Here is a 26,335-nt window from a genome sequence, read left to right on the forward strand (position 1 = left end):
TATAATAAATACAAATTTTGTATTTATACCACAAACTTTTATCAATTTTATTTGTTTACGGAAAATGCAAATTTATTATGTGTGCATTAAAAATCATGATTTTTTGAGCTATATAACACATATTTTTTTGTTAATTTTGTTTTATTTTAAATGAAAGCCAATTTATCATGTGTACATAAAAATTTGTGATTTTCATGAGCTATATACTAACAATTTATATCAATTTTTATTTGTTTCAAGTAAATTCAAATTTATTGTGTATACCAAAGTTCAAGATTTTTATGTGCTATAACCAATGTGTTATGATAATTTTTATTTATTTTGAATGAATGCAAATTTATTATTTGTATATCAAAATTCACGATTTTCATGAGTTATAACCCATGATTTTCTATAATTTTTGTTCATTTTGAATAAATACAAATTTCATATGTGCACATTGAATTTTGTGAGTTTCATAACCCTTGATATTTGTTAGATTTTATTTAATTTGAGAGAATGCAGATTTATTATCTGTGCATCAAAAATTATAATTTTATAAGCTATAACCCAATGATTTTTGTCAATTTGGTTATTTTTGAACGAAAGAAAATTTATTATGTGTACATCAAAATTTACGAGCTCACAATTTTTATCGAGTTCTATTCATTTCGAGCAAATAAAAATTTATTCATTGTACATCAAAATTGCACGATTTTCATGAGTTATAACCCATGAGTTTTGACAATTTTTTCTCTGCAAATAAACGTGAATTTATTTTGTACATTATTTAGAATCGGCGAGAAATTTTGGATCAGAACAGGTTTGGAGGCGCAGGAGTCGTTTTGGGTGCTGCACGGTCGACCGCGAACGTGCACAGACTCGAGTCGTTTTGGGTGCTGCACGGTCAACCGTCGCGCGAGGCCGGTAGACCGCGAACGTGCACAGACTCTGGGAGGAGTCTGGATTTGGCGTGGTCGATCGCGAGACCTTGTAGGCAAATTTGGTCTCTGTCGCTGGATCGCGGTCGACCGCGAGCTTTGGATGGTCGACCGCCAATCGGGTCAGGGCCTGTTTTGTGTTTCCTGTTCTTATTGGGTTTGGTGTTTGCTATAAATTTTATAATTCTTTTTAGCTATAACGCACTAATTATATCAATTTTCATTCATTCTGGATAAAAATTTTCATTCATTCTGGATAAATGAAAATTTAATGTATATACATAAAAATTCTCAATTTTCATCAGATATAAATTTTTTTAATATAAGTTCATTTTATATAAATATAAATTTACTTTATGACTTTTATCAATTTTAATTCGTTTTGAATGAATGCAAAACCATAATTTTTGTTAATTTTATTACGTGTACATCAAACTTATTTTGAACAAATCCAAATTTATTATGTGTACATCAAATTTTATAATTTTCATGAGCTATAGCACACTAGTTTTTTCAATTTTTATTTGTTTGAACGAATGCAAATTTATTATCTGTACTTAATAATTCTCGATTTTCATGAGCTATAACTAACAATTTTTATCAAATTTAGTTTGCTTTTAATGATGTAAATTTATTATGTGCACATCAAAATTTACCTATTAAATCATATATACGAACTAAAGAATCAAATACGTTCATGCGAGCACAAGCATAACACGTGTAAATTACAACATTATATTAGATTTACCAATTAAATCATATATATGAACTAAAGAATCAAATACGCTCATGCGAGCACAAGCATAACACCTGTAAATTACAACAAATTACAACATTATATTAGATTTACCAATTAAATCATATATACGAACTAAAGAATCAAATACGCTCATGCGAGCACAAGCATAACACGTGTAAATTACAACATTATAATATAACTAACCACCCCAAAAATAAAAAAAATTGAAAAAATAAATAAAAAAGATAAGCCTTATCGTAATCCCCATTCTGTTAACCCAATTAATGGGATCAAGTGAATAACTGTACATGAAGTCGGCCAATATCACCTTGGGCCAGGTTCTCTTCAGGCTCCACACTTGTCTCAGCCCGTTAAACCCATTACTGGGCTAAACAGAGAATGACGCCCAAGGTTGTACTCCTCTTAGGAGCCCGCATCTCTGCGGTAGTAGGGCCCGGGGACTTTCCTGGGTCCAAGACCCGTTCACTTCGTAAGGCTTGGTGGCTACAGTTACCAGCTTCCTGATAATAAAGCGCTTTAACAAACTGACAACGGGCGATGTGGTACTAAAAACATTATATAATAGTCGCTCATCGAAACCATTAAAATCATAGCCAAGTAACTTCATTAATATAGTTTTACGTGTACATTACTTATTCCCAGCTAAATTACATGAAAATCATAATCTAAGCTTTGATGTTGGCAAACTGGGTTAGTTAATTGCCATGAGAGCAGCGTTTGGCAAGGGCAAGCTCCTGATCCAATTGTGTGATCGAACCCATGTCAATTGCAGTGCTCTAATGATTTTTGGGGTTTGAGGAGCGTGCATTTATAGTTGGGAGTCGTGAGACGGTAGCAGATGGTTTTTGTTACGGAGCCAAGGAGTTTTGGTCCCTTGTTAATATGCATCCGCAAGGATCTTGGTATGGCTGATGTTGTAGATTACTCATGCTAGATACTGTTGTAGTGTAGTTTAGTAAAGTCTTTAATTAAGAATTAAGGGTTAAGGATTCGGATTCTCTCCACCATCTAAAAAGTAGTAGAGGGACCACTACATAATCACAATCATTAATTATCTAGTTGGTGGTTGTGATTTTTTCTTTGAGTGCAAATTAGGAATGAGCGCAATACACGGGGGTATGGTGAGTATTAGATTTAGATTGTATCATAACCGGCTACTAAGTAATTAATGATTGAGATTAAAAGTAGTGGTCTCTCCACTACTTTTTTGTAGTGGAGAGGATCCAAATCCGTTATTTCGATATTAACCCCCCAAATCTTCAATATAACAATATTAGCCCCCTAAGTCTTTGAAATTAATCTCAGGCCCCCAAATCTTCAATTTAACTTATACCCATCAACTTATCTAAATCTGTTCAATAAAATTGTTATGGTAATCTACCATTTATCAACAAAAATGATTAGAAGATTGTCTCCATGAGCCTAATGGAGTCACAATTCAAATTGACTCACTGAAAAGCCTAGCCAAAAGCCAAACGCTTTAGCCGACACGAAACACGGAAGCAGTCGGTCCTTCGCCTTTAAGGTGACTACTCAGGAGTCCACCCAACTCCCAATCGAGACGACTCCTCCAGTGGCGAATCGGCTGTCTACCGAGCTGTCTGACGGAGCTGACGACTCACTTAACTAGTCAACAAGTTACGAGAACGACCCGCCTTCCAATACAATCCTGCTGGGGAAGATAAAGATCCGAGTCATCCAACTAAGCTATTTCCAAGATATACATCAATCAACCACAGTATTGATCAATCACATCAAAAGTCTCAAACTCTGACGAAGTCTTAAATGCAAAGACGACTCATTCTATTCCCAAGTCACTTATGGGACGTAATCAAGACACCCTCTGAGCTCAGACGACCTTTTCTCCAGTCGCCAGATGCGATCTGTGAAGCAATGAGTGGTTAGATCGGTCAGCCTATCTTCCCTTTATCATTATCCGTCAAACCTGGGACGTTATCGAGGCGCCTTCTGTACTCTAGTGTCTCACCCTCCAATCACTAACCGCCATCTATAAAGATAAGGGCGACTCAGCACCTCGCCGTATTCTCAGCCATACGCCATCTAATCAATCCTGGGGCCTTATCAAGTTCATCTCGAAATAGTATCTCTTCCAGTCGTCAGCCGACACGTGAAAGGACTACTGCTGACTCAGCACCCAGCTCATCCCCTACCATCGTCCTCAAACCCCTGATGAAGCCATGTGTCTATCCTCAACAGCCTATAAAGAGAAAGGGAAAAGAAGGGGACAGGGAGAGCGCTCTCTTTTTTTGGACTCAGGTTCTTTGAACTCAAACAACTAAGAAGTCATTCTTTTCTTCAAGTTGCTTAAAAATAAATTCTAAAATGAGAATGTACCCTGCATGGACCTCAATAGCTCAGTGACTCTCTGCAAAACCTCCCTCAAACTCATCCTCTAACTTGATCGTTGGAGGAACCACGGGGTAAACACGCCCCGTACCCCCGACGTTCCTTGTGTGTGCAGGCCATCAATCCACCATGTGCGCTCAGAGCTAGGCATAAAGTCGGAGGAGGAGTCGGCCCCTTTATCCTTTATCATCCTCCCTCGGTAGACAACCTCCCTCCTATTGGCTGTGTGATTCCAGACATCAACAAAAACCCTAACTCAAACCTATTTTTCACTTCATCTTTTCCAACATCTTCCCTAATGAAAATCTATCCATTGCAAATTTGGGATCATGGTTAAAGAGAGTCGTCAGGGAAGATGTTGGAGAAGATAAAACGGTTAATAGTTTTAAATTAGGATTATTAAATGAATTTGCGTACAAATTAAAGGGATTAATGAGTTTAGATTTGTGCGAGAGCGGTACAACTATCAAATCGCCGAAAAAAATTAAAGTAAATAGCATATCCCCCCAATTTCAACCAGATTTTAACTGGGAGCTTTACTTCAACATCCTAATAGGAGTTGGAGGGTTTGAGATTTCAAAGTTTTGTTTTCTTTTTTTGGGGGGTGGGGGGTATATTTAAATGTTGAAGATTATGGGTGGCTGGGTGCGTGGGGGTGGGTGTGGGGGGGGGGGGGGGGCTGAGAGCAATTTCTAAGATGTGGGGGGCTAATATCAAAATATTAAAGATTTGGAGGGTTAATATAGAAATAACCCTAACATTAAATATCTCTGGGAATTAAACCATCAGATATCTCGCAATTTTTATTTTTATTTTATTCTATTTTATTATAGGTCTTTTTTTTGGAAGAACAACGAAGGAAAACCCCCATTAAACCAAAAATAAACCAAGCTTCACGAAAAGCATTATCATATAGCAACATCTTGCTCCTGACATTCTGAAAAATGAACTAGCAAATCACATATGGCTTCTTTCCAAGAACTGCATGACCAAGATTCTGGTTGACAAGAGCACCCCGCCCCCCCCCCAACCCCAACCCCAACCCCAACCCCCAAACCAAAAAGAAATTTATAATTTACCTATACTATATAGTCTGTAGACTATATAAATAGAATGAAATAGTCTAAGTTGATCTCAAACAAAGGAGAGAAAAAAAATATGAGAGCACTACTCTGTATATATTAATTAGAATAAAAACTCAAACCCAGCCATCGAAGGTTATATCACTTCGGTGCTATTGCTCACGAAGAGTGAGGTCATGATGACCCACCATTTAAAAATTATAGTAGTGGGTCATCATGACTTTACTTTTTTATGAATGATAATGTTAAAGTAGTGTAAGACCATTTTCAACCCATTGTACCAAAATGGTGCAAATTTTGCATTAAAATTGTGCAAAAGTCACATCAAACAGTAATACATCTCCAACCCATTGCACCATTTTTTGCATCAAAAAAGAATATTCACAGAATATTCTTAGTTTATTTCCTTTTATCTATTTTTATATTAATTAAGAGGTAAAAATAAACATTTAAAAATGTTTAAAAAATGAACAGTAATGGGACGGATGAACAGTGCAACGCCATATTTGGTGCAGCACTGTTCAACTGCACCAAAATGGCGCAGAAAATGGGGCTGGGTTGGAGAATGAACAATGCAACAAAAAGCACTGTTTGCACCATTTTGGTGCTGGGTTGGAGATGCCCAAAGGAAGCAATACACTTATCACTGCTTATAAAAAAAAGGCGTGGAGCCCACTGTATATATTACAAATATGCACTTGAGATGCCCTTCACAGCTTCTAGTTCTTGGCTTGGAATTTTTCGGTTTTTAGTCCCCCAAATCTCTCATACTTCAGAAGTTGTTTCTCAAATTTTCATATTTTGCCTAGTGCCTCAGAACTTTTAAGTGTTTTGAAATTAGCCCTCAAATCTTCATATTTTGAAAATAGTCTGGCATATCTTTTAAATGTTATGAATTAGTGCCTCTAATTAGCATCGGCTTGAATGATTAGGGGGGCTAATTTCAAAGCAATAACAAATTTGGGGGACGACAATCATAGTTATGAAAAGGTTGTTTACAAGCTTGAGGTGCTTCAGATTTTGGACTAAATTATTATAATCTTTCATTTGTGATTATAATTCCATATCTGTTGGAATTTACAATTAATTTCATGTTTTGTTCTCTTGCACACACGATTCATGTGGATTCTCAATCAAGCTCGATGTAAAGAAGGAAACGATTAAAATACAAATTGAAGATGTACGTTTTCATGGTAGAATCCACAACTTAAATCAATCTCTAAAACAATAATAGGCCATGAATTGGTGACAACTCATACAATGAGTGTGATCCTAGGCGCAATGAGTGCGATTCAAGATGCAAAAGAAGCAGATTAATTAGTATGCTATTATCACGTGGTATAGATGCAAAAGACGTCTCATAATAAAAGATAAATCACTAGTAACTGCAATGAACACAATTTAGACTTCAATCTAGGTGCTTAAAAAGGATTCATATTTGAATTTACAATTAAAGTTGATTCAAAATGGTGATAAATTGAGATCTTGGAGTAAATTGATTATTGAATTAATGTCAAACAGAAAATGAGATCTGAATAAACATTTGATACGTAGAAAGCTCCTCACGAAGCCCTCAAACGAGATCTGTATAAGAATCTGACACACAGAAATTTCCTCTCGAAGCCCTCACCTTTGAGGTACTGGGCCCGGGGACTGTTCTGAGGCTAGATTACCCGATCACTCCGCCTAAGATTAGATGGAAATATTATGCGCGACGTGGAATGTGGGGACTGATGCAGGACATGTTACGGATATAATTATGGAGAAACGGGAACGTCAAAAGCTCAAATGACCGGAGAAAATAATTTGCAACAAAAAACATGTCATATGTATATCGTATATTTTTTCGAGACGAAATCAACCAAACCTATCGTTGTTCTGTTTGTCACGGTCTGTTTCGCGAAATTCCCTCCGGATTGAGAGATATTAGCGTTTTTATTAGTTTTTAACTGTTTTAGGTAATGTTTTAGGAGTCTGTTTTAATTAGAAAGCAAATCCGGTTTGATTCTAAATTAGCAAAGTATTGTAAGACCTAGAGACATGATCTTTTATCAATAAACTCTCTTTAATATTTTCTTCATGAATTTGAAGTCCTTCACAGATTCTGACTCCGACTAAATAGCTGCATTGAAAACTTTTACACAAAAACCGGGAATATTTACTCCTCTCGGAGCCTCCGCATCTCTGCGGTAGTGGGGCCGGGGTCTTCCCTGACTCCGACTAAATAGCCTCCGCATCTCCGCATCTCCGCATCTCGTTCACCTCGTAAAGTTAGGTGGCGAGAGCTAACTAGTTTCAATTTATAAAGTGCTCTATCAAACAAACCACGGGCGATGTGATACTAAAAGGTTGCTCAAACCTTTATATAATAGTCGTTCACTGAAACCATTAACATCATAGCTGCATATATAACTTCATTAGTATAGTTTCTACATGCACACTACTTATTCCTAGTAGCTAAATTACATGAAAATTAATCATAAGCTAAGCTTTGATGTTGGCAAGCTGGGTGTTCTTGAAAGAGTTCTTCCTTGCTGATGCCAAGACCGTCTTGTCTGCAACTATGAAATAAGCAGCTCCGGCAACTGCACAGTTCATTCGCAAATATTTCGTCATTTATCAAAGCGAAGGAAAATAATAAACAGCTCTAAGGACAATAGTTGATTAGAAATAAAGTAAATTAACCTGTGGAGATAATGAGAGCTTGAGCAGTGTGATTAAGGTTGTATCTTGCCCATGGCAGCATTCTCACACTAGCCAACTGCATCCAAATAATAACAATTAGTCCTTCTGCTAAAATCATCGAAAAAGAAACAAAAATCGATAAAAATCGACTTTCGCTAAGAGAGTTAAGAGCTAGGTGATTACAGTAGGAATGGCAGCTGCGACACTTGCAACAACTGCAGCCTTGGCACCAGCAACTACTCCTTCTGCTCAACATAAGATCAAAATATGCGCTGATTAGCTTAAGAAATTAATGTAAGATGATAATATTAGGAAATTAATTTAGTTAGTTAATTACCATGAGAACAGCGTTTGGCAAGGGCAAGCTTCTGATCAAATTGGGTGACTGAACCCATATCCTTGAGCTTAGTAATGAAAAACTGAAGGAGGATATAAAATCACTAATGTGACCGCAAGGTTTGAGCGATTCTGATGCATGATTTGAGTGATCTGTGTATTTATAGTTGAGAGAGTGGGTGAGCAGCTGATGGTTTTTGTTTTGGAACCAGCGAGCTGAGGTCCCTTGTTTTATCAGGAGTGCTCCTCATATGTGGTATTTACAAAATACCCCTGGTTTTTGCAAATGGATATGAAAAAGGTGCTGCAGAAGAAAACCACGGGTTAAGTGTCGGTTATGTTGTGACACCTTCTGAGTGGACTACTGTCGTCACGTGTGATGATGCTCCTCAAGGATCAGTCGTAGCTAGGTGATGTTGTAATATTATTCTTACTTCGTATACTGCTGTTAAGAAAAATCTTTAATTTAAAACTAGGCTAAATTGCAAAAGTTAGAGAGAGTGAGTCTTGGATAAATTTCTCCGTAAGTTGAATATTGAGTGTGCACATATATTTATACAAGTAGAGAAGGGTGAGGTGTGTTTTCACAACCAATGTGGGACTAAAAACCCACTACTAACACTATTATCAACAACCGTCCTCAAACTCATGTTGGATCAAACAAAGTGAGTTTGCGTACAAGAGACTAAAACCGATGAACAGATAAGGTCTTTGTGAAGAAATATGCAAGCTCGTCGGCGAATGACACATGAGGAAGTAGAATTATCTTATCATTGATAACTTGTTGACGGACAAAATGAGCGTCGATCTCAATGTGTTTGGTCCTCTCATGAAATACTGAATTATTAGCAATCTGTATGACACTCTTATTATCACAGTATAGAGAAGTAGGAGTCGAAATAGAAATACCAAAATCACTGAGAAGACGACGAAGATGAATAATTTCTTTAGCTGTTGTGGACATTGCACAATACTCTGCATCAGTACTGGAAAGAGCAACAACATCTTGTTTCTTACTCCGCCAGGAAATTAGAGAATCACCAAGAAATATACAATAACATGGAGCACTAACAATGCCAACAACATGAGAGATATCTGATCGAGAGATGCACAGATAGACCAACTGGCCAACAAGATGTTGATATCGGTAGGATCAGATAGAGGCTCACCATCAGTAGAGAGAAGTTTGATATTCTATTAGAGTGAAGTATCGATAGTTACATCATCAGTTAGCTCAGCTCGATCTAGAATATCCGAGATATACTTTTGTTGAGATAGTAGTACACCTCATGGGCCTTGAGAAATTTTTAGACCAAAAAAAATACCGAAGAGATCCAAGATTCTTCATGTGGAACTGTTGTTACAATTAAGATTATATGTATTGTATATCAGTCACATCATCACCTGTAATGATCATATCATTTACATAGATGAGTAATAAAACTCTGTCATGCGATGTAGTGCGAACAAACAGATAAGCATCTTGATGACTTTCCATAAAGCCCGCCTTGAGCACGACGTCGCAAAAATACTCAAACCAAGCGCGGAGTGCCTGCTTGAGACCATAAACAGCACGGCGAAGGAGCCATACATGTTCCGGAGGAATATTGGACCCTGGAGACGGTTGCATATATATTGTCTCAGATAAAGAGCCATGAAAAAAGTATTTTTGACATTCATCTGGTATAAGGGCCAATGATGAGCAACAGCGACCGCAAGAAGAGTACAAACGATGAGCATCTGAGTAACAGGAGCAAAAGTCTCCTCATAATCAATAATTTGTTGCTGAGTAAAACCTCGAGCCACTAAACGAGAACGTTCAAATGTGTCATCATGACGATACTTGACCTTATAAACTCATTTACTGTCAACTAAATAGATGTCAGGGGAACATGAAACAACATCTCAGGTATGTGTTTGCAGAAAGGCTTGAAATTCCTCAGCCACATAGCATATCACCATTCTGAATATTGAACGTTCTCTTGAAATTACTTTGGCTCAATTGTAATATGAATGGCAGCAAGAAAATTATAAAAGATAGATAAATAGGAAGTAACCGAAGCATTCTGTGCAGACATGACATGTGAATGTTTGCCTTGACGAAGAGCAAGAGGAACCTCAGGCTAGGAAGATATTGGCGCAGGTGCATGGAGGTTAACAATATTTTCTAGAGTGGGTGTCGTGTCTACGGGATAGGGATCAGATGGTGAAAGAGAAGGCTCAGGTGAGGGAGAGTCGACAGAAGGAGATTGAGAAATTTCAGGGAGATTTTGAAAGGAGAACTGAGGTAAGAAAGTGGGTGATGCAGCTAGCGGAGAAGCACGATCAGTAGTGTGGAAGAAATTGAAATCATCGAAAGCAAAATAAAATGGAGAATCCTCTTCGATCTAAACATGTCAAGATATATGAACTCGACGAGATGCGAGATCATAACAACAATAACCTCAATGTTCTGAACTAATTCCTAAACATACACAGAGAACAGGTCTGGGAGATAATTTATCACGTTCGTGAGATGACAGAAGTACGAAATAGTGACAACCAAAAACACGGACCAGATCATAACGGGAAGGATGAGTATAAACATGACTATGAGGAGTAGCACCAAAAAGAGAGCTAGATGTAGTGATATTAATGGCATGAGTAATAGTGAGAATGACATCAGTCCAGAAACGACGAGGATCAGAGTAAGAAATAAGCATGGATCGAGCGGTATCGAGAATATGATGATATTTGTATTCAACAATACCATTTTACTCATGAGTGTAGGGACATAACTATTGAAAAATAGTCCCATGAGAGGACATGATAGAGGATAGGTACTCGGCACAGTCAGAATGAAAAACTTTAAAACGAGCTTGTCATTGAGTGAAGATCATCGCAGTGAAGACTTGATAAGCAGCAAGTACGTCAGAGCAATTTTTAAGTAGGTAGGCCCATATATAACGAGAGAAATCATCAATAAAACTAATATAATATAAGTAGCCAGATGAAAAAGACAGAGGAGTTAGCCCCCAGATATCAGAATGGACCAAAGCAAATAAGAAAGTGGAAACAGATGTACTGGTTGGAAATAGTAGGGCAGTGAATTTAGCCAAATTATAACTAGTACATGACTCAATATGAGAACAAAAGGATACAGGACCAAGTACTCCGGACTGGACAAGACTTTTCAGCCTTTTATGAGACACATGACCAAGCCGTCTATGTCACAAATCTACGAAAAGCAAGGTAAAGGATTTTGGACTTAGAGAAGCAACAAGAGAATGTGGACGTATGGACTCTGAAAGGTGAGGATATTCCCGAAAATACAGTTTGTTTCTCCTCCGACCGGCCCCAACAGTCTTGCCCGTCTATAGATCCTGCACAATATAAGTATCAGAAGAAAATAAGACAAGTAGGTCATCCATACATAAGGAGCTAACGGAAATTAAATTCAAACATAACTGAGGATCCACATAGACGGGACCAGGAGTTAGACGACCAGATGGGTCAGTCTGTAGAGTGATACAACCATACCGAGTGATAGATAAAGGTTATCCAGTAGCCGTGTAGATAGTGGGATGAGAAGAGGAAGTAAAGACAAAAGATAAGAGGGAGACATTATGGGTCATATGAAAGGAACAACCAGAGTCAAAAATCCAGTGATCATTCGTACCAAAGACCAAAGGGTTGGCTGAAGAACCAGCAAGACGCATACCAGAGAGTTTTGCAGTAGATGCAGAGGCTCTATGCTGAAGAGCATCAATTTGATGGTGAATATCAGAGAGTTATGCAGCAGATGGAGAGGTGGTATGCTGAAGAGCCGCAATTTGACGGCTAATATTTGCAATAGCTTGAATAGCCTCAATTTGACGGCGAATATCAGAGAGTTTTGCAACAGATGGAGAAGTGGTATGCTGAAGAGCCGTAATTTGACGGCTAATATCTACAATGGCTTGAATGGTAGGGTCTGAAGTGGTAAATGACATAACATTGACCGGTAATCCTGGTGTCCTAGAGGATCGGACTGAGGGGATCGTTGACTATGGCCAGTTCCTGAGAAACGTAACTCAGGATAAAGCTGAAAACATATCTCAAAGTGGTGTCCCTCCTTCTTACAATAGGTGCAAAAGAGTTTAGACCGAACCTGAGAAGCAGGTGCCAATGAAGAGGCCATAATAGCAGCAATTCAAAGTTCAAGATAATAATCCTTGAACGAAACCCGAATGTTTAAAGGAGAACCCGAGGTTAATGTAGAAACCCGAAGATTAAAATGACTATCAAATCTGAGAAAAAAGAAGCAACCAGCGACCAAGGTGGCCCGAAGATCGGCGGGATCTGATGCTCATGCCGGAGACCTATAACGGATTAATGTCGATGTTGAGACGTTGAGACGTCGAGATGGATTGAAACAGCGATGTCGTAACTGACTATGAAACGGCAATGTCGTTTGTTTGAGGCCGAGAGACGGCTTGAAACGGCGATGTCGTTAATTTGAGACCGAGAGATGGTCTTGGAACGAAGATGCCGTAAATTTAAGACCAAGAGATGTTCTTGAAACGATGATGCCGTAAATTTGAAATCGAAAAACGATCTTGAATACGAGAACGAAAACTCGTTAAGAGGCCGCAAAGCAGCAAGACCAAAAATCTGACAAAGGCATTTAAACGGTTACAAAGAAGCAAGGCCAATATTTGGCAAAAGAACGCAGAAGCGTTAAAAAAATTACTGGAAGGAAAATAATAACTCTAGTTCTAATACCATGTTAAAGTAAGAGAGAGAGAGAGAAAGAATCTTGGGTAAATTTTCTCTTAAGTTGAATATTGAGTGTGCACATATTTTCATACAAGTAGAGGATGGTGATGTGTGTTCTCACAACCAATGTATGACTAAAAATCCACTACTAACACTATTATCAACAGCAAAAAATATCACAAACTTTCACGTTTCGATAATTAAATATCACAAGTTGCATTTTGGTATAACAAAATACCACAAAGTTTTTAGATTTTGTATATTGCTTCCATTGATCACGTAAAAGTGGAAATTTTTATCCAAATATTCCTTGATAATACTTTCATGCCAAATTTAGATAATATTTGTTAGATTTGCTACTAAATCAACCAATTTTTTTCAAACTTATCTTAATTCTACTTTTAAATACATACGGGATATTTCTAATGAAAGTTTTAACAAATATTAATAGTTAGAAAATTCTAAAATTAGTATGCATGTGTCATAGAGAAACATTCAAATGAAAATTTTCTTATTTAAATGATCGATGGTAGTAACCTGCAAATTTTAGAAATTTTATGATATTTTTTTAATACCAAAATGCAACTTGTGGTTTTTAATTATCAAAACGGAAAACTTTATGGTAATTTTGTGCAACTTAGCCTAAAAACTAACCGATCTCTATATAGTCTGGCTATCGGAAAAGAAAAGAATTTGTAACGGCGGGCTAGTGACTGGAGTAAAGTCGTAACAATGTAGTCGTACTGGAAGGTGCGGCTGGATCACCTCCTTTTCAGGGATGTTTATGTGGATCCCGCCCCCCACCCTCTCTCCCCCTCCTCCTCGCCTTTTTTTTTTCCCGTCCTCTTTCAGAAGATATCTCACGAGTTCTTGGTTCATTTTTGTTAAATAACTTACTCATAGATAAAACTCAGCGTCCACATTATTTTTGCACAATAACCGAACCTTACCCTAAATTGAAGGGTCCAACTCATCTAAAAACTTTGGACTGGTCTGAATCGAATTAGGCATTACTCCATCCAGCTTATATTAAGAATATAATCCACAGAATGTATAAAAACATTAAAATACTCGGGCGGTCATTAGGGGTGGGTAACGGGACGAGTTGGCTCGTCTTGCAAGCCATCTCGCGCAGGTTCAGTCTTCAGGAGTGAGACGAGACGGCCCATGTCCCGCAGCAAGACAAGCGTGTTATGTTTTATCGCTTGATCGCGGGCTTAGACCTCAACCTAACCTGCTCGTGGTATAAGATTAAGTAAAGTGGGTCATGACACGTGTCGGCCCGCTCGACCAACCAAATTTTATTTTTATTTTTTTAAGATTTTGTAAATAGTTTTTAGTTTTTTAAATAGTTTTTAAGTATTGTTTAACATTTAATAATTATATATAATTAACTAACAATACATTTTTTATTAAGTAAAATTGTATATTTGCATAGAATGATAGAGACAAACATCACAAATACAGAGATTTTACGTGGTTTGAAGCAAGTCATGCTCCATAGGCAGCAACTAATTGTTTCACTAGTTTAAAAATATAGTAATAAGTTACAACAAACTTTAAGCAAATAAAAATAAAGAAAATATGTCAACTTGTAATAATACAATTTATATAATTTTATTAAGTAAAATTGTATATTTGCATAGAATGATAGAAAGAAATATCACAAATACAGAAATTTTATGTGGTTTGGAGCAAGTCCTGCTCCACGGATAGCAACTAATTGTTTCACTAGTTTAAAAATATAGGAATAAGTTACAACAAACTTTAAGGAAATAAAAATAAAGAAAATATGTCATCTTGTAACAATACAATTTATTCAATGTTTATATTATGTATAGGCAAAATTGTAAGGGATGAACTCATGAAATCATGAAGGGGAAAAATATTGTACGCGAGCCAACAGGCTGGTTTCAGAAGGCCAGCCCGCTTACATTTAGGCCCAGCTCGCTCGCTGGGCTCCATGGGCCTAGCGAGATGCCGGCCCTCTCATTGGTAGAAGCCAGCCCAGCACGATCATGCGGTCCGCTACGATAGCGGGCCAAATCGGGTCCGTCCTATGTCGAGCCGGGCTCAAGAGCCAGCCGAGCAAGCGGGGTAGTGGGCCAACCCGGCCTAGTGCCTACCCCTAGCGGCCATCCATTGGCATTCCTTAGCTTTCTTAAAGCAAAAGCTAATAATGAGAGAGAAGACGTACGCTTACTCGATCGATTGCGTTCCCTCATATTGGCGAGATTTTTGGCCATTCAAATCTTAGAAAAACTTAAGAGCGCGGCTGCGAATGACTACTTATATAAATTAACAATGTACATAACAAGATATGTGGAAACAAATATCTCCATATGTCAAGAACCAATTAACCAGGGAATAAGCAAGTATGTTCTCAAATATCTTTTCAAACGACGACTTCATTATATATTAAAAGAACGTGATTATCTTGCCATGAATAGAAAGCTAATAATCATTGAACAAAACTAAGAATATTGACAGAAACTATATTCAGTGACAAACAGGTGAACAAATCTCCATCTACTCGATTCAGCGGTACCAAGGGTACTCTTTAACAGGTAGTAAGGAAAAGCATTATAATGACTACACAACTGCACATATCGAAATTAAATTATTAAATTATTAAATAAAAAAACAGAGCAGGACCCTCGTCGCGGCTACAAAAGAACATCTTGAATTAGAAAATTTTGAACGAGATTGAGCGACCACAGGAGCATCAAGCACAACGAAAAATGTACTCTCGACATAATCTATTACCAAACCAACAGTGATAAACAATGACATACAAATAACTGAAAGATGAACAATGTCCAATAGCTTACAAAATGATGGGATAAACAGACTGATGCACTATACAAAACTATGGCGTCTTTCTCCTGCTACGAGAACCGCTCGGGCTTCTTGCACCCGAAGGTTCTACTGAGAATCGCATATCACGGCTCCCCATTGTCAATCTCTCACGAGGAGACTGAGAAAGTAACTGACGATGAGCGTTCATGTTCATCTCGTGCTGACTGATACCTGCTGCTTCGAGTTCTAAAGACTTTGCCTCCTCCATCAGCTGAGCCAACTTTCCCCCCAGTAAAAAAACAAACGGTTGTCAACTACTTAGTAGTTTACATCCAAAAGTATTGAGAAAGGAACAGTGCTTACTCGAATTTCATTCTCCTTCATTTGGGCCTCGAGTGTATTAATCGCAGGACTTAAACTGCAAGCAAGATGGAAGTGATGTCATCAAAAGTTTCGAATACTGTGAGTTAATGGATAGAATTTCACAAAACTGCAATGGAGTCACGAGCTTTAGAATGTTTGGACAATAGTACTGTGAACTTTTTCCGCTAAACTATCACGTTTTGTTGACATGTTTTGGACGGTTTTTTCCTTCTATACTTTAATATTTGCCTAGTGATCTCTGTAGGCTGACAGATATAAATAAGGGTAATTCATATTATCAAGGGTAATTCATATTATCCAAGGCACTAACACTCTTAGCAAGAACCTACAATACTTCATGGTATTTTTTTAATCAGTTTGGAAAGTTGATGGTAGGTTTTTCTACAAGGAAAAATAAAAGGTTTATGGTAGATTTGAACAAATCCCAAAAGATCACGGGAGTTCTGTGAAATCTCTCCCAAGTTAATACCATAAAGCAAGGGAAAAGGATAAAGGACAAATATACTCACCAATATTCCATTAGCTTGCAGAGAGAAGCCTGGTATGTGGATGTGTGATGAATATAAGTGAGTGGGTGTATTTTCCCGTTTCTAGACAAAATAAAGAAACAAAGATCATAAGAAGATTCTAACAATCGCAGAGCACAGAGAGAGACCATAAAAAAAGCAAGTTACCGCATGTTCTGTAAGATCGCTTGATTATATGCTGATCGTTCTTCTTCAAACAGAACACGCTGCATATCAACAAAGGAAGCTAAAGGGCAATCGAGCTCTAACAAAGCCTTGCTTGGAAGGACTTGCAAAGGAACTTCTTTCCTCACATACTCAGCACCACTGCCAGTCCAAATAGAGAATGTAACTTTAGAAGGCTCAAATTTGAACATATAAAAAACACATAATACAGAACAATGCACAAAATGTAAATAGATATTTTACAACTCTCCCAGGAGAATCTAACCAAGTACCCCTACAGTGCATATAGTTTAAGAAACATATACATGTGTCCCTAAATACACATAACTAAAATCTGGCAACATTTTTCACTTTTTTTTGGAGTGTGTCGGGGAAACATTGAGACTGCTGGTTAATTTAAATGAAATTGAAGTTTTAGAGTAAAGTTTAATAAGTGTATCAACTTGTACATATTATGCTAGTAAATGTTAGCTTGTAAGATGTGGAACATCATGTAGCAAAATGTTAATTCTTTATTCCGGATAAAGGAAATAACATTAAAATAAATGGCATTTTAGGGATAATGAGAAATTAGGAATATGAGTGAGAGAGAGAGAGAGAGAGAGAGAGAGTGTGTGTGTGTGTTAGAGAGAGGGGGGAGGAGGGGGGAGGGAGGGAGGGAGTTACAACTGATGAGTTAATGTGGTCTTAAAAATGATGCATACGGGAATCGTGGTCTGTAACAGATATAAACAACTGTCTTCAACTTGAAATATTTGAAGTTGTAGAAGATGGACATTGTGGATTTGAAGGATGGAATTCTTATGTCTCAGTGGCAAAAAGTATCCCATTAAGATATGCCAAAAAGATTAATTTCAATCCTTGCACTCAGTAACATGCTGACAAACTCAAGATTAACATCCAAAAATGTGATATCCTTGTATCCATATTCATAGATCTTCAAACTTTAGCGGCCTAGTATTTTTAAAAGTACTAAAATCATAAACAAGTAATAATTCATTTCTTAAGGTTAACTATAGAAACAATAGCTTTATAAATGTCATCTTCTAATGATCTATATCATGCTTGATACATCAAATATATGGTGCAGAAATGAAAAAGAGGAGACAGATGCTTGCTGATTGATAAGATGTTAGTAGTCATATCAAAACAACCAATAAGAACAATGAGCCAATGAAATCAACTCTGCGCTAATCATGTATGTTTGCATCTAAACATATATAGATCCTAAAGGAAAAAAGGAAATGATATAGTGATATTTCATTCATACCTCATGTCCAGGTTAGACCTGTGCAGAGCTTCCTGCATACTGGCGGTCATATCCATAGAGTCTGCATCAAGTGCATTGTTATTTAAGTTGTCAGTGTGGTTAGGGAGATGAGAATTCTCTCTTTTTCTCTGCTTTCCGGAATAATTGACATCATCATGATAAAAGAACTCCTCCAAACCTGAAGATCCTCCCCCAACCTAAACAAAATGACATAGCTTATCTAGAATCATACTCAAATCAAATAATTATAAATAGCTAACGGAACTTTCATGTAGTCATATCAGAACAATGTCCATTTTCTATTTTATTAAACATCGTCACTATATGAAACACATAGAACAACTAGAGCAACCTCTGGAGCGACTATTTAATACCAAGGGCATAAGATAGCATCAAAAAAGTCTAGAAACAAAAATGGAAAAGAAAAGAAGGAGAATAAAGTGGGAAGCCCGCAAAGCTAAACTCTACAGTAAGCACAACAGTCAAATCGAAGAGTGACCTTATTCATTAATTAGAGCATCATTAATAAAATAAGCATGCCAAGACCATGGAATTCTCAAATCATGGCTTCCAACCTAGGAGTAATATTGACACATACGTAGTGAATCCATACAAACTCGTTATGATTCTCAAAGTCCAATCGTCCATATACTTGGTAAGCTATATATCCATCTTACCTAAGACACTCTGTGTTCGACCTCAGAATATAGAACACAGACATGCTTTTCGAGTCAACAGCACTTACTGTCTTTTCTCTCTCCAAAGAGGTTCTTATTAGTGCAATACTTCCAAAGGAATGATTTCTGAGTAGAACAAGTTGCACCGTAGAGTCAAGCCAACCCGATTTGCAAAACTAAAGCCAAAATTATTCAGCTCTCTATTACGGGACCAGGTGCAGTATTCATAAAGCAATTGTTTCTATTTTGTTAATCTTACAAATTGATTTTTTTTTTCTTTCTAGTTTTTTTTATAGATAAACTAAAATGATATAAAACATTTCTTCATAGCAACAAAAGCCTGTTTTGATTGGGGAACCATAATGGCTACATGAGAGAATTAATTTTCAATAGACTTAACAAAGTTACACACTAAATTGATGACAGTTTTTTTTAATACTTTACTGTGACATAATGAACTGATGATACAGTACAGCATTTATAACAAAATCTAGATGGCAGGCTTTTTTACTACTTTAACATAACATGATAAATTGATAAGAAGTTTAGACATGAAAAAGAGCTGTGCAAGTGATCATTTATTCATAATAATCTTAAGCTACTAAAGTGAATCTTCTAATAGCTCATTTGATAAATATTTATTTCTCTTTATATTGACCAGTGTTATCGAGGCGCAAGGCGCAATGCGGGGCGCAAAGGTCCCTTACGCGCACCATGCGCAAGGCGGCACAACAAGGCGCGCGCCCTGTCACTAACTGAGGCGGGCATAACTCAAGATTAATAATTTGGCGCAAACATCATAAGAACAGAAACATTATAAGCAACATATTAGTTACCTAACATGCGCAAAATCTAATGAGAATATCAACTTTAAATCCCAAATTCAATGCCTAACTGGATTTTTGAAAGTAAACAAAAAAGATACAAGAAAACATGTATTTAAATCCATCAAATACGTGATTAAACGATTTAATGAGCATATGTTAATAAAATTATGCACATATAAAATGACTAAGAATATAATTACGAAACATGAATGTTTTATAATTTTTTGTTAGTATTCTTTAATTGATTTTGCTACTTAGCTTGAAAAAGATAAAGAATGAATGTAAGCAATTACATATTTACATGTTTCCATAATATTGCTAGTTAGCAATGCTAATATAGAGAAGGAAGTTAGCAATTAGGCAAACAAGTATATATAAATACATAAATATTAGTTTCCTTTTTATAGGTTAAAACGATGAAAAAGATGAAAAATAAGATTAGCATAGTAAGAAAGGAGTTATATTGACATGATATAAATATGTAATTAATGTAAATTATTAAAAAAAATAGAAGAAAAAGATATGTTAGCATAACACAGGTGTGAGGCGCACGATGAGGCGGCGCGCATGAGGCGGGATGCGAGGCGCGAGAGCGGGCCGGAGCGAGGCGCAACGGCGAGGCGCGCGCCTCGTTGCGTGCAGGCGCCCCGCTGCTAGCGTGGCGGGGCGCATTTCGCCTAGGCTGAAGCGCCTCACGCCCGGGGCGCGCCCGAGGCGCGCGCCTCAATAACACTGATTATTGACAACATAAGCCTAGAAAACAGTAAATGCCGAGGCCAGCTCATAACTGACAAGGCGCATTCATCGAATCTAACAGGTCACACAACATATAAATAGGCTGGGCAAACTATTCAGAGTTAACAAACAGGAAAGATTACCTACCTTTTTAGGTTTCGTCATTCTTGAATCACTAGTATCTTCAAAGTTGTCAATAGATGTAGACTCTGATGCAGACCTCTCAGAGGAGCTCCAAGATGATTCAAGCTCTAAAAGAGAAGTGTTAGGAACAAGAGAAAGGCTTCTCTGTTTTCCATCCAGAGACTGGAAGGCAATGACTTGAATTCTTCCAACCTGAGGAAATTCACACATTTATTTTGGTTAAAAGAGAGGAAGTTGTAGTTAACAACTGAAATGTAAACAGCACCATTTGACACATACCTTCTGAGCATCTTCACTGAAACAGGAAAATATCAGACCAATGAAACCAGGATCCAACTGTTGATACATTGCCTGAGTCCTGACATCTGTAAACAGTGGATTTAATAGTTCCAATAAGGCAACTAAGAAATATTAAGAGACAGCAGTTAGCAATCTATAAATTTTCAAATCAAGGAAAATAAAGACACATGAACCAAGTGAGCGATGATTGACGAATATACAGGGAGAAGAATATAACAGGCAACTCATAATATAGATGCACATAACCCTTATTTTTTTTGTTCTTGATTAGAAATCTCAGACTCCTTTCTCCTTTATCAGAAGTTCTAAGACCAACATGAAATATCAGCACCACCAGCTGATCTTTTTTCTACCAAAATGATTGAAAAGTGGACCAAATTTTACGACCAGCTATCAATCTCTGGTTAACACCTTGAGATGGTGGATAATTCATGGACATATAAACTGAGGACAAAGGGGTTTCCTCCAAATCCATGGAAGAAAGTTGGTTGAAAGGGAAACCTATTTTATTAATCAGCAAGCATAACTCTTACAACCACCTAAAAACTCTCTCGAATACAAATGGACAGAAAAAGAAAGAGAACAATATTGCCTATAGTGGAGGAGACAATTTAAATAGAAATAAACGAGCCTGAGACAGATGATACTGCCGCAAGAATGAACTTACAATCCATATAATCAGTAAAAGATGATAAAAGCTCAGGCTTAAAAGAAGAGGAGATGTCTTCATGGGGATAAAATTCTAGAGGGTTTGAGATTGTGAACGCCTCTTAAATCCTATTATGGTGGACCTCTGATAACACTACATATATTCCCCATTGTCAAGGGCCTTCCCCAAGGCCCTGGACTCCAGGTGTTACAGTACTCATCCCCAATCCAGAAGCTTCATGCATTTTACTTAGCCCCAAGGTATGCACATTTGAGGATTGAGGTAAAGAGAATTGTAGGAAGTGAGAAAAGTAAAAGGCACTTTGAATACCAAGTATATCCTGTGAGCTTGAGATACTCTCATATTAGAATTCGGTTACTGCCCTACTGGGTTCAGGGTCTGAAAATCTTGGAAAAATACAACACATCATGTTGACCTTAGTATCAAATTGAAATCATATCTTGACCATTACCAGTGGGCATAGGAATCAGTGCAGAACCACATAAATAATGATCTCAACATATTTTTGCAACACTAAGTTTTTCTCCTACCTTTATTGCAGAACTTTTCATAGTAAATATTGCTGTGAATCACAAGCTGCCATTAGTTTGACAAGAAATGGCTTTCCATGCGAAATAAAATTCCAGTCTAAAAAATGCCAAATCAAAGGAAACCAAAAGAATAATCTAATTATCACCTAAGCCTCCAAAAGTAACTTGTATTCAAGATACTATAATCATGTTGAATTGCATCCTAGTTCTGAGAGTTTCCACATCACATCATTTGCAGATAAGTTTACATATAAACACGCTACACACACATGTATGCATATAATATGCACCCTTAGAGCTTCACATGACAGAATGATCAATGGGCCAATAGAAAAATAATCCAGTAAGTTAACACCAAAAATAGGATCATGGTAAACTTTTAGTCACTGACAGATTTTGCTTAGTATATAGATCACTAATACAAAACTTTATTCCGCTAGTAGAATAGTTAAGAAACAGTCAAAAGATATGTCAACTTACCTACATGAGATGGAAGGACTGTAATGTGTGGATGAGAGTGGTACCATCCAATCACCCTTGTGGGTCTTCCCGTTGAAATTGTCATATTGTGCTAATAAGTTAAGTTCAACAACGTATAAATTTCTATAGGAGATAAAATAGGACGAAAATAACATTCTACAATAAAGCAAAGGATATCTCAGCCTGAGCCGACGCTGCAGCCAACTGTTCTGGCTTAACTTCCACACGGTCCTTTCGACGATCAGATCTCACCTGTGGGGATGCACCCCATATGAGAGCAACTGCACCCCCGCTGTTCACAGGCTACAATGGTATTTTAATACAGAATGAAAAGCAACATTCAACAGTTATAGAGGCTGAGTATTAAAAAGTTAAATTAGCAAACAAACAACATGCACTATATAAGGATTAAGGAATAGGATGCAGTTACGGTCATTACATAGTAACTTTTAAAGTAGAAAAGCAAAGATACAAAAAAAAACTCGAAGATAATCTAATGATTTAACATTACATGGTAATTATTGCCATTGTTGTATCATAAAGATACATTGAGGCAGATAGAAGAGATCAGCTCAGTGCACCCTTGTCAACATTGAAAAATACAGTTCTAAACTGAAGTTTAGCAGCAATATATTTAGCCAAGAAAACCAATAATGCACAAATTTAATCATCTACAAAATAAGTATCTACTCAATTAACAGGTTACCAGCTAAGAACTATGAAAAGTGGGGATCGAAATAAAGCTACTCATTGGGTAGGGAAACAAACATGCACAATCAATTGCATACTTCCTATATCCATGTAACCCTCCAAATACCGCTCAGAACAAGATCTAGTCCAAATTTAAGAAGAAAACTTAAATTTTGTCATACACAAGTGTTTTCATCTCTGAGGACCAACAACATAAGGAAAACAGCAGAAGTTAAAGATACCCTTCACAGAGACAACAAACAAGTTGGACTTCCATTTTAAGCATCTAACTAGACCGGATGGCTCAATTTTCAAGGTCAGAATGTACAGCATACCTCAACTGTGTATAAAAGGGAACTTGTAAAGTCCGCAGAGAAATGGTAGATAACTAGATATAATGTCTAAATTACTGTTTATGGACTTCACTGCCCTTACCTTTGAGGAAATTGGCAAACTTCCTGTTTACATTTGACATGTAAAATGTGGAATGAACCAAGTATGCAGACGACAAGTTTGCCATCAAGTAGAGCTATCAAACTTCATGGAAACCAGGTTTCTAGATCAACCAAAAGTGCCTACCATGACAGAAACTTATGCAAGCCCAATGAAGAAAACCAGTCCCAAAATCAACAGAAACCCAATTTCTTTTTAAAATTTTCTCAACGTGTGTCTTATGCTTGCTTCATTAAGTGATTCTCCATGTCTGTTCTCAATATCTTAATTTATCATATAACTTTCCAGAAATATAACTTCTAAAGCTTATAAAGTCCTTATTATAGAAGTTCCCAATTTGCCAGTAAATAACATTTAGAAGACTTTAATCAATTAGATAAACAACAACATTTTGGGGTAGGATACATGAATCCTATTCTTTCATTCAGCTCCGTCAAAGGTTGTCTCCTCCCTCCTCCATTAAGATAACCATTGTCAACTCTATCTTAATTGTTTCCAACAACATAATATTAGGCCTCATTCTCTCCTTGTCCCGTTAATTTAATTTGATGATCTCTCTCAATTGATGTGTGATTGGTGTGTTAAGTAAGTGGCCACCGTTGCACAAGGTCAACCCATCTCAATCAATTCTCTCTCATTTTATCTGGAGCAACTGCTAAGTTCGTATGAGTGCACTCATTATTTATCTCCGCTCATCTTCAAACTCTAATATCTATCTAGTTTAGCAATTAAATAATATAATAAGGAAATTTATTATCAAACAGAAGGAAAAATAATAATAAGCATTGAATTGCAAAAGTCGGTTTAAGTGAACAATAAATTCATTCCTAGTTTCTAGCATTGTTACATACAAAATTGGAAACCAAACCACCAAATGTCAACTATCCCAGTCCCAATATCAACTCAACGTACTTAAAAAAAAGTAAATTTTGCAAAGGCCCACTAGAACCCAGCATTCAAATCAACTCAAAACCTCAATTTGGAGCAATTACAAAGCTCTGATTAACTATACAAGCATTCAATTGCAAAACTATCTCAATGCCTACATAATTCTACGTGCAAACAGAACCCAACCCCATCAAGGACAAATGAACTCAAAACCCTACAAGAACCAAACTTTTTCGCGAAGGAAACAAAACCCCCCAAAATCAACAAAGAGTTAGGGTTTTTACTTTGATGTCACCAAAGAGGAGGCCCATGATCTCCTCGGTCTCGGTGGTTAGAGAATGAGAGAGACAAGTAAGCCACACCTCCTCGCTCATCTTCACCCCTAACAGAGACATCTCCTTCTTCTTCTCGCTCGAAGAGGAATTGGATGTTGGATTCCCCTTCGAAAATCGGAAACCCCAAAGATTGCTTTTTTCGAAGCTTTGGGTTTTATAATTATTGTAATAGATCGTGTTGCTATTGTGAACTCCCAAGCGCCTTTTTTTTTTTTTTTGCCCCCCTTTTTTTTATTTCTTTGTACAATGAATATACAAATGTAGTTTTTGGCCGTGGGGACATTAGATCTGCTGTAATGCGAGGAGGACGTAATTGACTTACACCGCGTCTGTTGGAGGTTCGGATCCGAAGTGGTGTGTGTGGGTCCTGAATGTCAGTGGGTTTGTGAGAAATACTGGACCCGAGGAAGTGAATTTCTTTGAAGTGTTAGTTACAGAAAAGCCCCATGAACTTTTTGCGGTGTTCCAATGAACCTCAAGCAACTTTTTTTATTAGTCCAAACCCCAATGAACAATTTTAGGAGTTAATGCACATAACCCCATGAACTTTTTTATTTTACTAATTCTTATCTAAAAAATTATCTTTAAATCTCCGTCTTAGCACCATCAGATAATAAGGAAAACATGTAAAAATGGCCAATTTGCTGATAGTATGTTTATAGGTAGTAAAATGCATAATCTGACCCAACTCTCTCAAAATTAATTCTCTAAATTCCTCTCTGCTTCGTGTAAGTCACCTGGCCCCCAAATCTTTCAAGTTTTGAAGAAATCAGTCTTTAAACTTTTTCAAAAGTGAATCCCCAAATATTCATATTGTGAAATAAGTCCCTCAAATCTTGCAAATGTTTTGAAAGTAGGCCCCCATATCTTCATGTTTTGAAATTCCTTAGATGGGAAGCATTCTAGCATTAGTCTCCCAAGTTAAAGGTCCACCCCGATTTCAAAATTGATATCAAAGCTTGGGACTTTCAAATTTCAATTGTTTGGGGGAACTAAAATCAAAATATTAAAGATTTAAGTGACTGATATCATACTCCCTTTAAAATCACGAGTTTGAAAAAATCTTTTCATAGTCAATATTACCCTTCATTATTTTGAATATTTCATATACATCTTAATCTATCCTAATTATAATTGTATCATATCGTAATTCTACGTGAACTATCTATAGCTCAATAATTTAAAAAATAATATTAATAAAATATGTAAAATAGCTTTACGGTATTAGTTTGTTAAGATAAAGAAATTATATGTAGCTAATATGCTATAATATATGAAGTATTGCAAAAAAACCTAAAAAAACCTAAAATTTTTAAAATTATAAAAAAACATCTTGACGTTTTAAAACTTAAAACAACAAATATTAATCAAGAAATTAGTAGTAGTCTATGAAGAAATTAAAACTTGTGGCTAATACTTGAATGTCTCAAAAATTATAGAAACACGCTTAAAAGTTTAAATTACAAATAAGCACCCTCAAATTCTAAACTTTTAAAACTTTCAAACTGTTGGAATCATGACATACAATGCAGCGGAAAAAGCATATCATGACTATTAATCAAAATTAATTAAAT

General features: G+C 36.7%; 2 protein-coding genes across 2 annotated transcripts; both read right to left on the reverse strand.

The window, feature by feature from the left end:
- LOC109820675 (early nodulin-93-like) lies at nt 7,469–8,335 on the reverse strand. The gene is made up of 4 exons (XM_020386856.1): nt 8,152–8,335; nt 7,998–8,059; nt 7,815–7,890; nt 7,469–7,714 (listed from the first exon to the last, which is right to left on the reverse strand). The coding sequence occupies exons 1-4, from the start codon at nt 8,207–8,209 to the stop codon at nt 7,614–7,616; spliced, it is 297 nt and encodes a 98-aa protein (XP_020242445.1). The 5' UTR covers nt 8,210–8,335; the 3' UTR covers nt 7,469–7,613.
- Nucleotides 15,553–24,985, reverse strand: LOC109821996. Its single transcript, XM_020388148.1, has 10 exons — nt 24,711–24,985; nt 22,573–22,698; nt 22,396–22,483; nt 20,695–20,780; nt 20,419–20,607; nt 18,033–18,229; nt 16,745–16,903; nt 16,580–16,660; nt 16,050–16,104; nt 15,553–15,966 (listed from the first exon to the last, which is right to left on the reverse strand). The coding sequence occupies exons 1-10, from the start codon at nt 24,819–24,821 to the stop codon at nt 15,757–15,759; spliced, it is 1,302 nt and encodes a 433-aa protein (XP_020243737.1). The 5' UTR covers nt 24,822–24,985; the 3' UTR covers nt 15,553–15,756.

The sequence above is a fragment of the Asparagus officinalis genome, chromosome 8, assembly GCF_001876935.1.
Source record: "Asparagus officinalis chromosome 8, Aspof.V1, whole genome shotgun sequence".
NCBI lineage: Eukaryota > Viridiplantae > Streptophyta > Magnoliopsida > Asparagales > Asparagaceae > Asparagus > Asparagus officinalis.

What these genes read in the sequence shown, in the direction of transcription:
- LOC109820675 (XM_020386856.1), bottom strand. Translation starts at nt 8,209, where the DNA reads ATGGGTTCAGTCACCCAATTTGATCAGAAGCTTGCCCTTGCCAAACGC. An exon ending in TCGCAGCTGCCATTCCTACT is followed by an intron (nt 7,891 to 7,997) that starts GTAATCACCTAG and finishes ATTTGGATGCAG; the next exon opens with TTGGCTAGTGTGAGAATGCT. An exon ending in AGCTCTCATTATCTCCACAG is followed by an intron (nt 7,715 to 7,814) that starts GTTAATTTACTT and finishes TGAACTGTGCAG; the next exon opens with TTGCCGGAGCTGCTTATTTC.
- LOC109821996 (XM_020388148.1), bottom strand. Translation starts at nt 24,821, where the DNA reads ATGTCTCTGTTAGGGGTGAAGATGAGCGAGGAGGTGTGGCTTACTTGT. An exon ending in TGCAAGCTAATGGAATATTG is followed by an intron (nt 16,105 to 16,579) that starts GTGAGTATATTT and finishes TCTTGCTTGCAG; the next exon opens with TTTAAGTCCTGCGATTAATA. An exon ending in TGAAGGAGAATGAAATTCGA is followed by an intron (nt 15,967 to 16,049) that starts GTAAGCACTGTT and finishes CTGGGGGGAAAG; the next exon opens with TTGGCTCAGCTGATGGAGGA.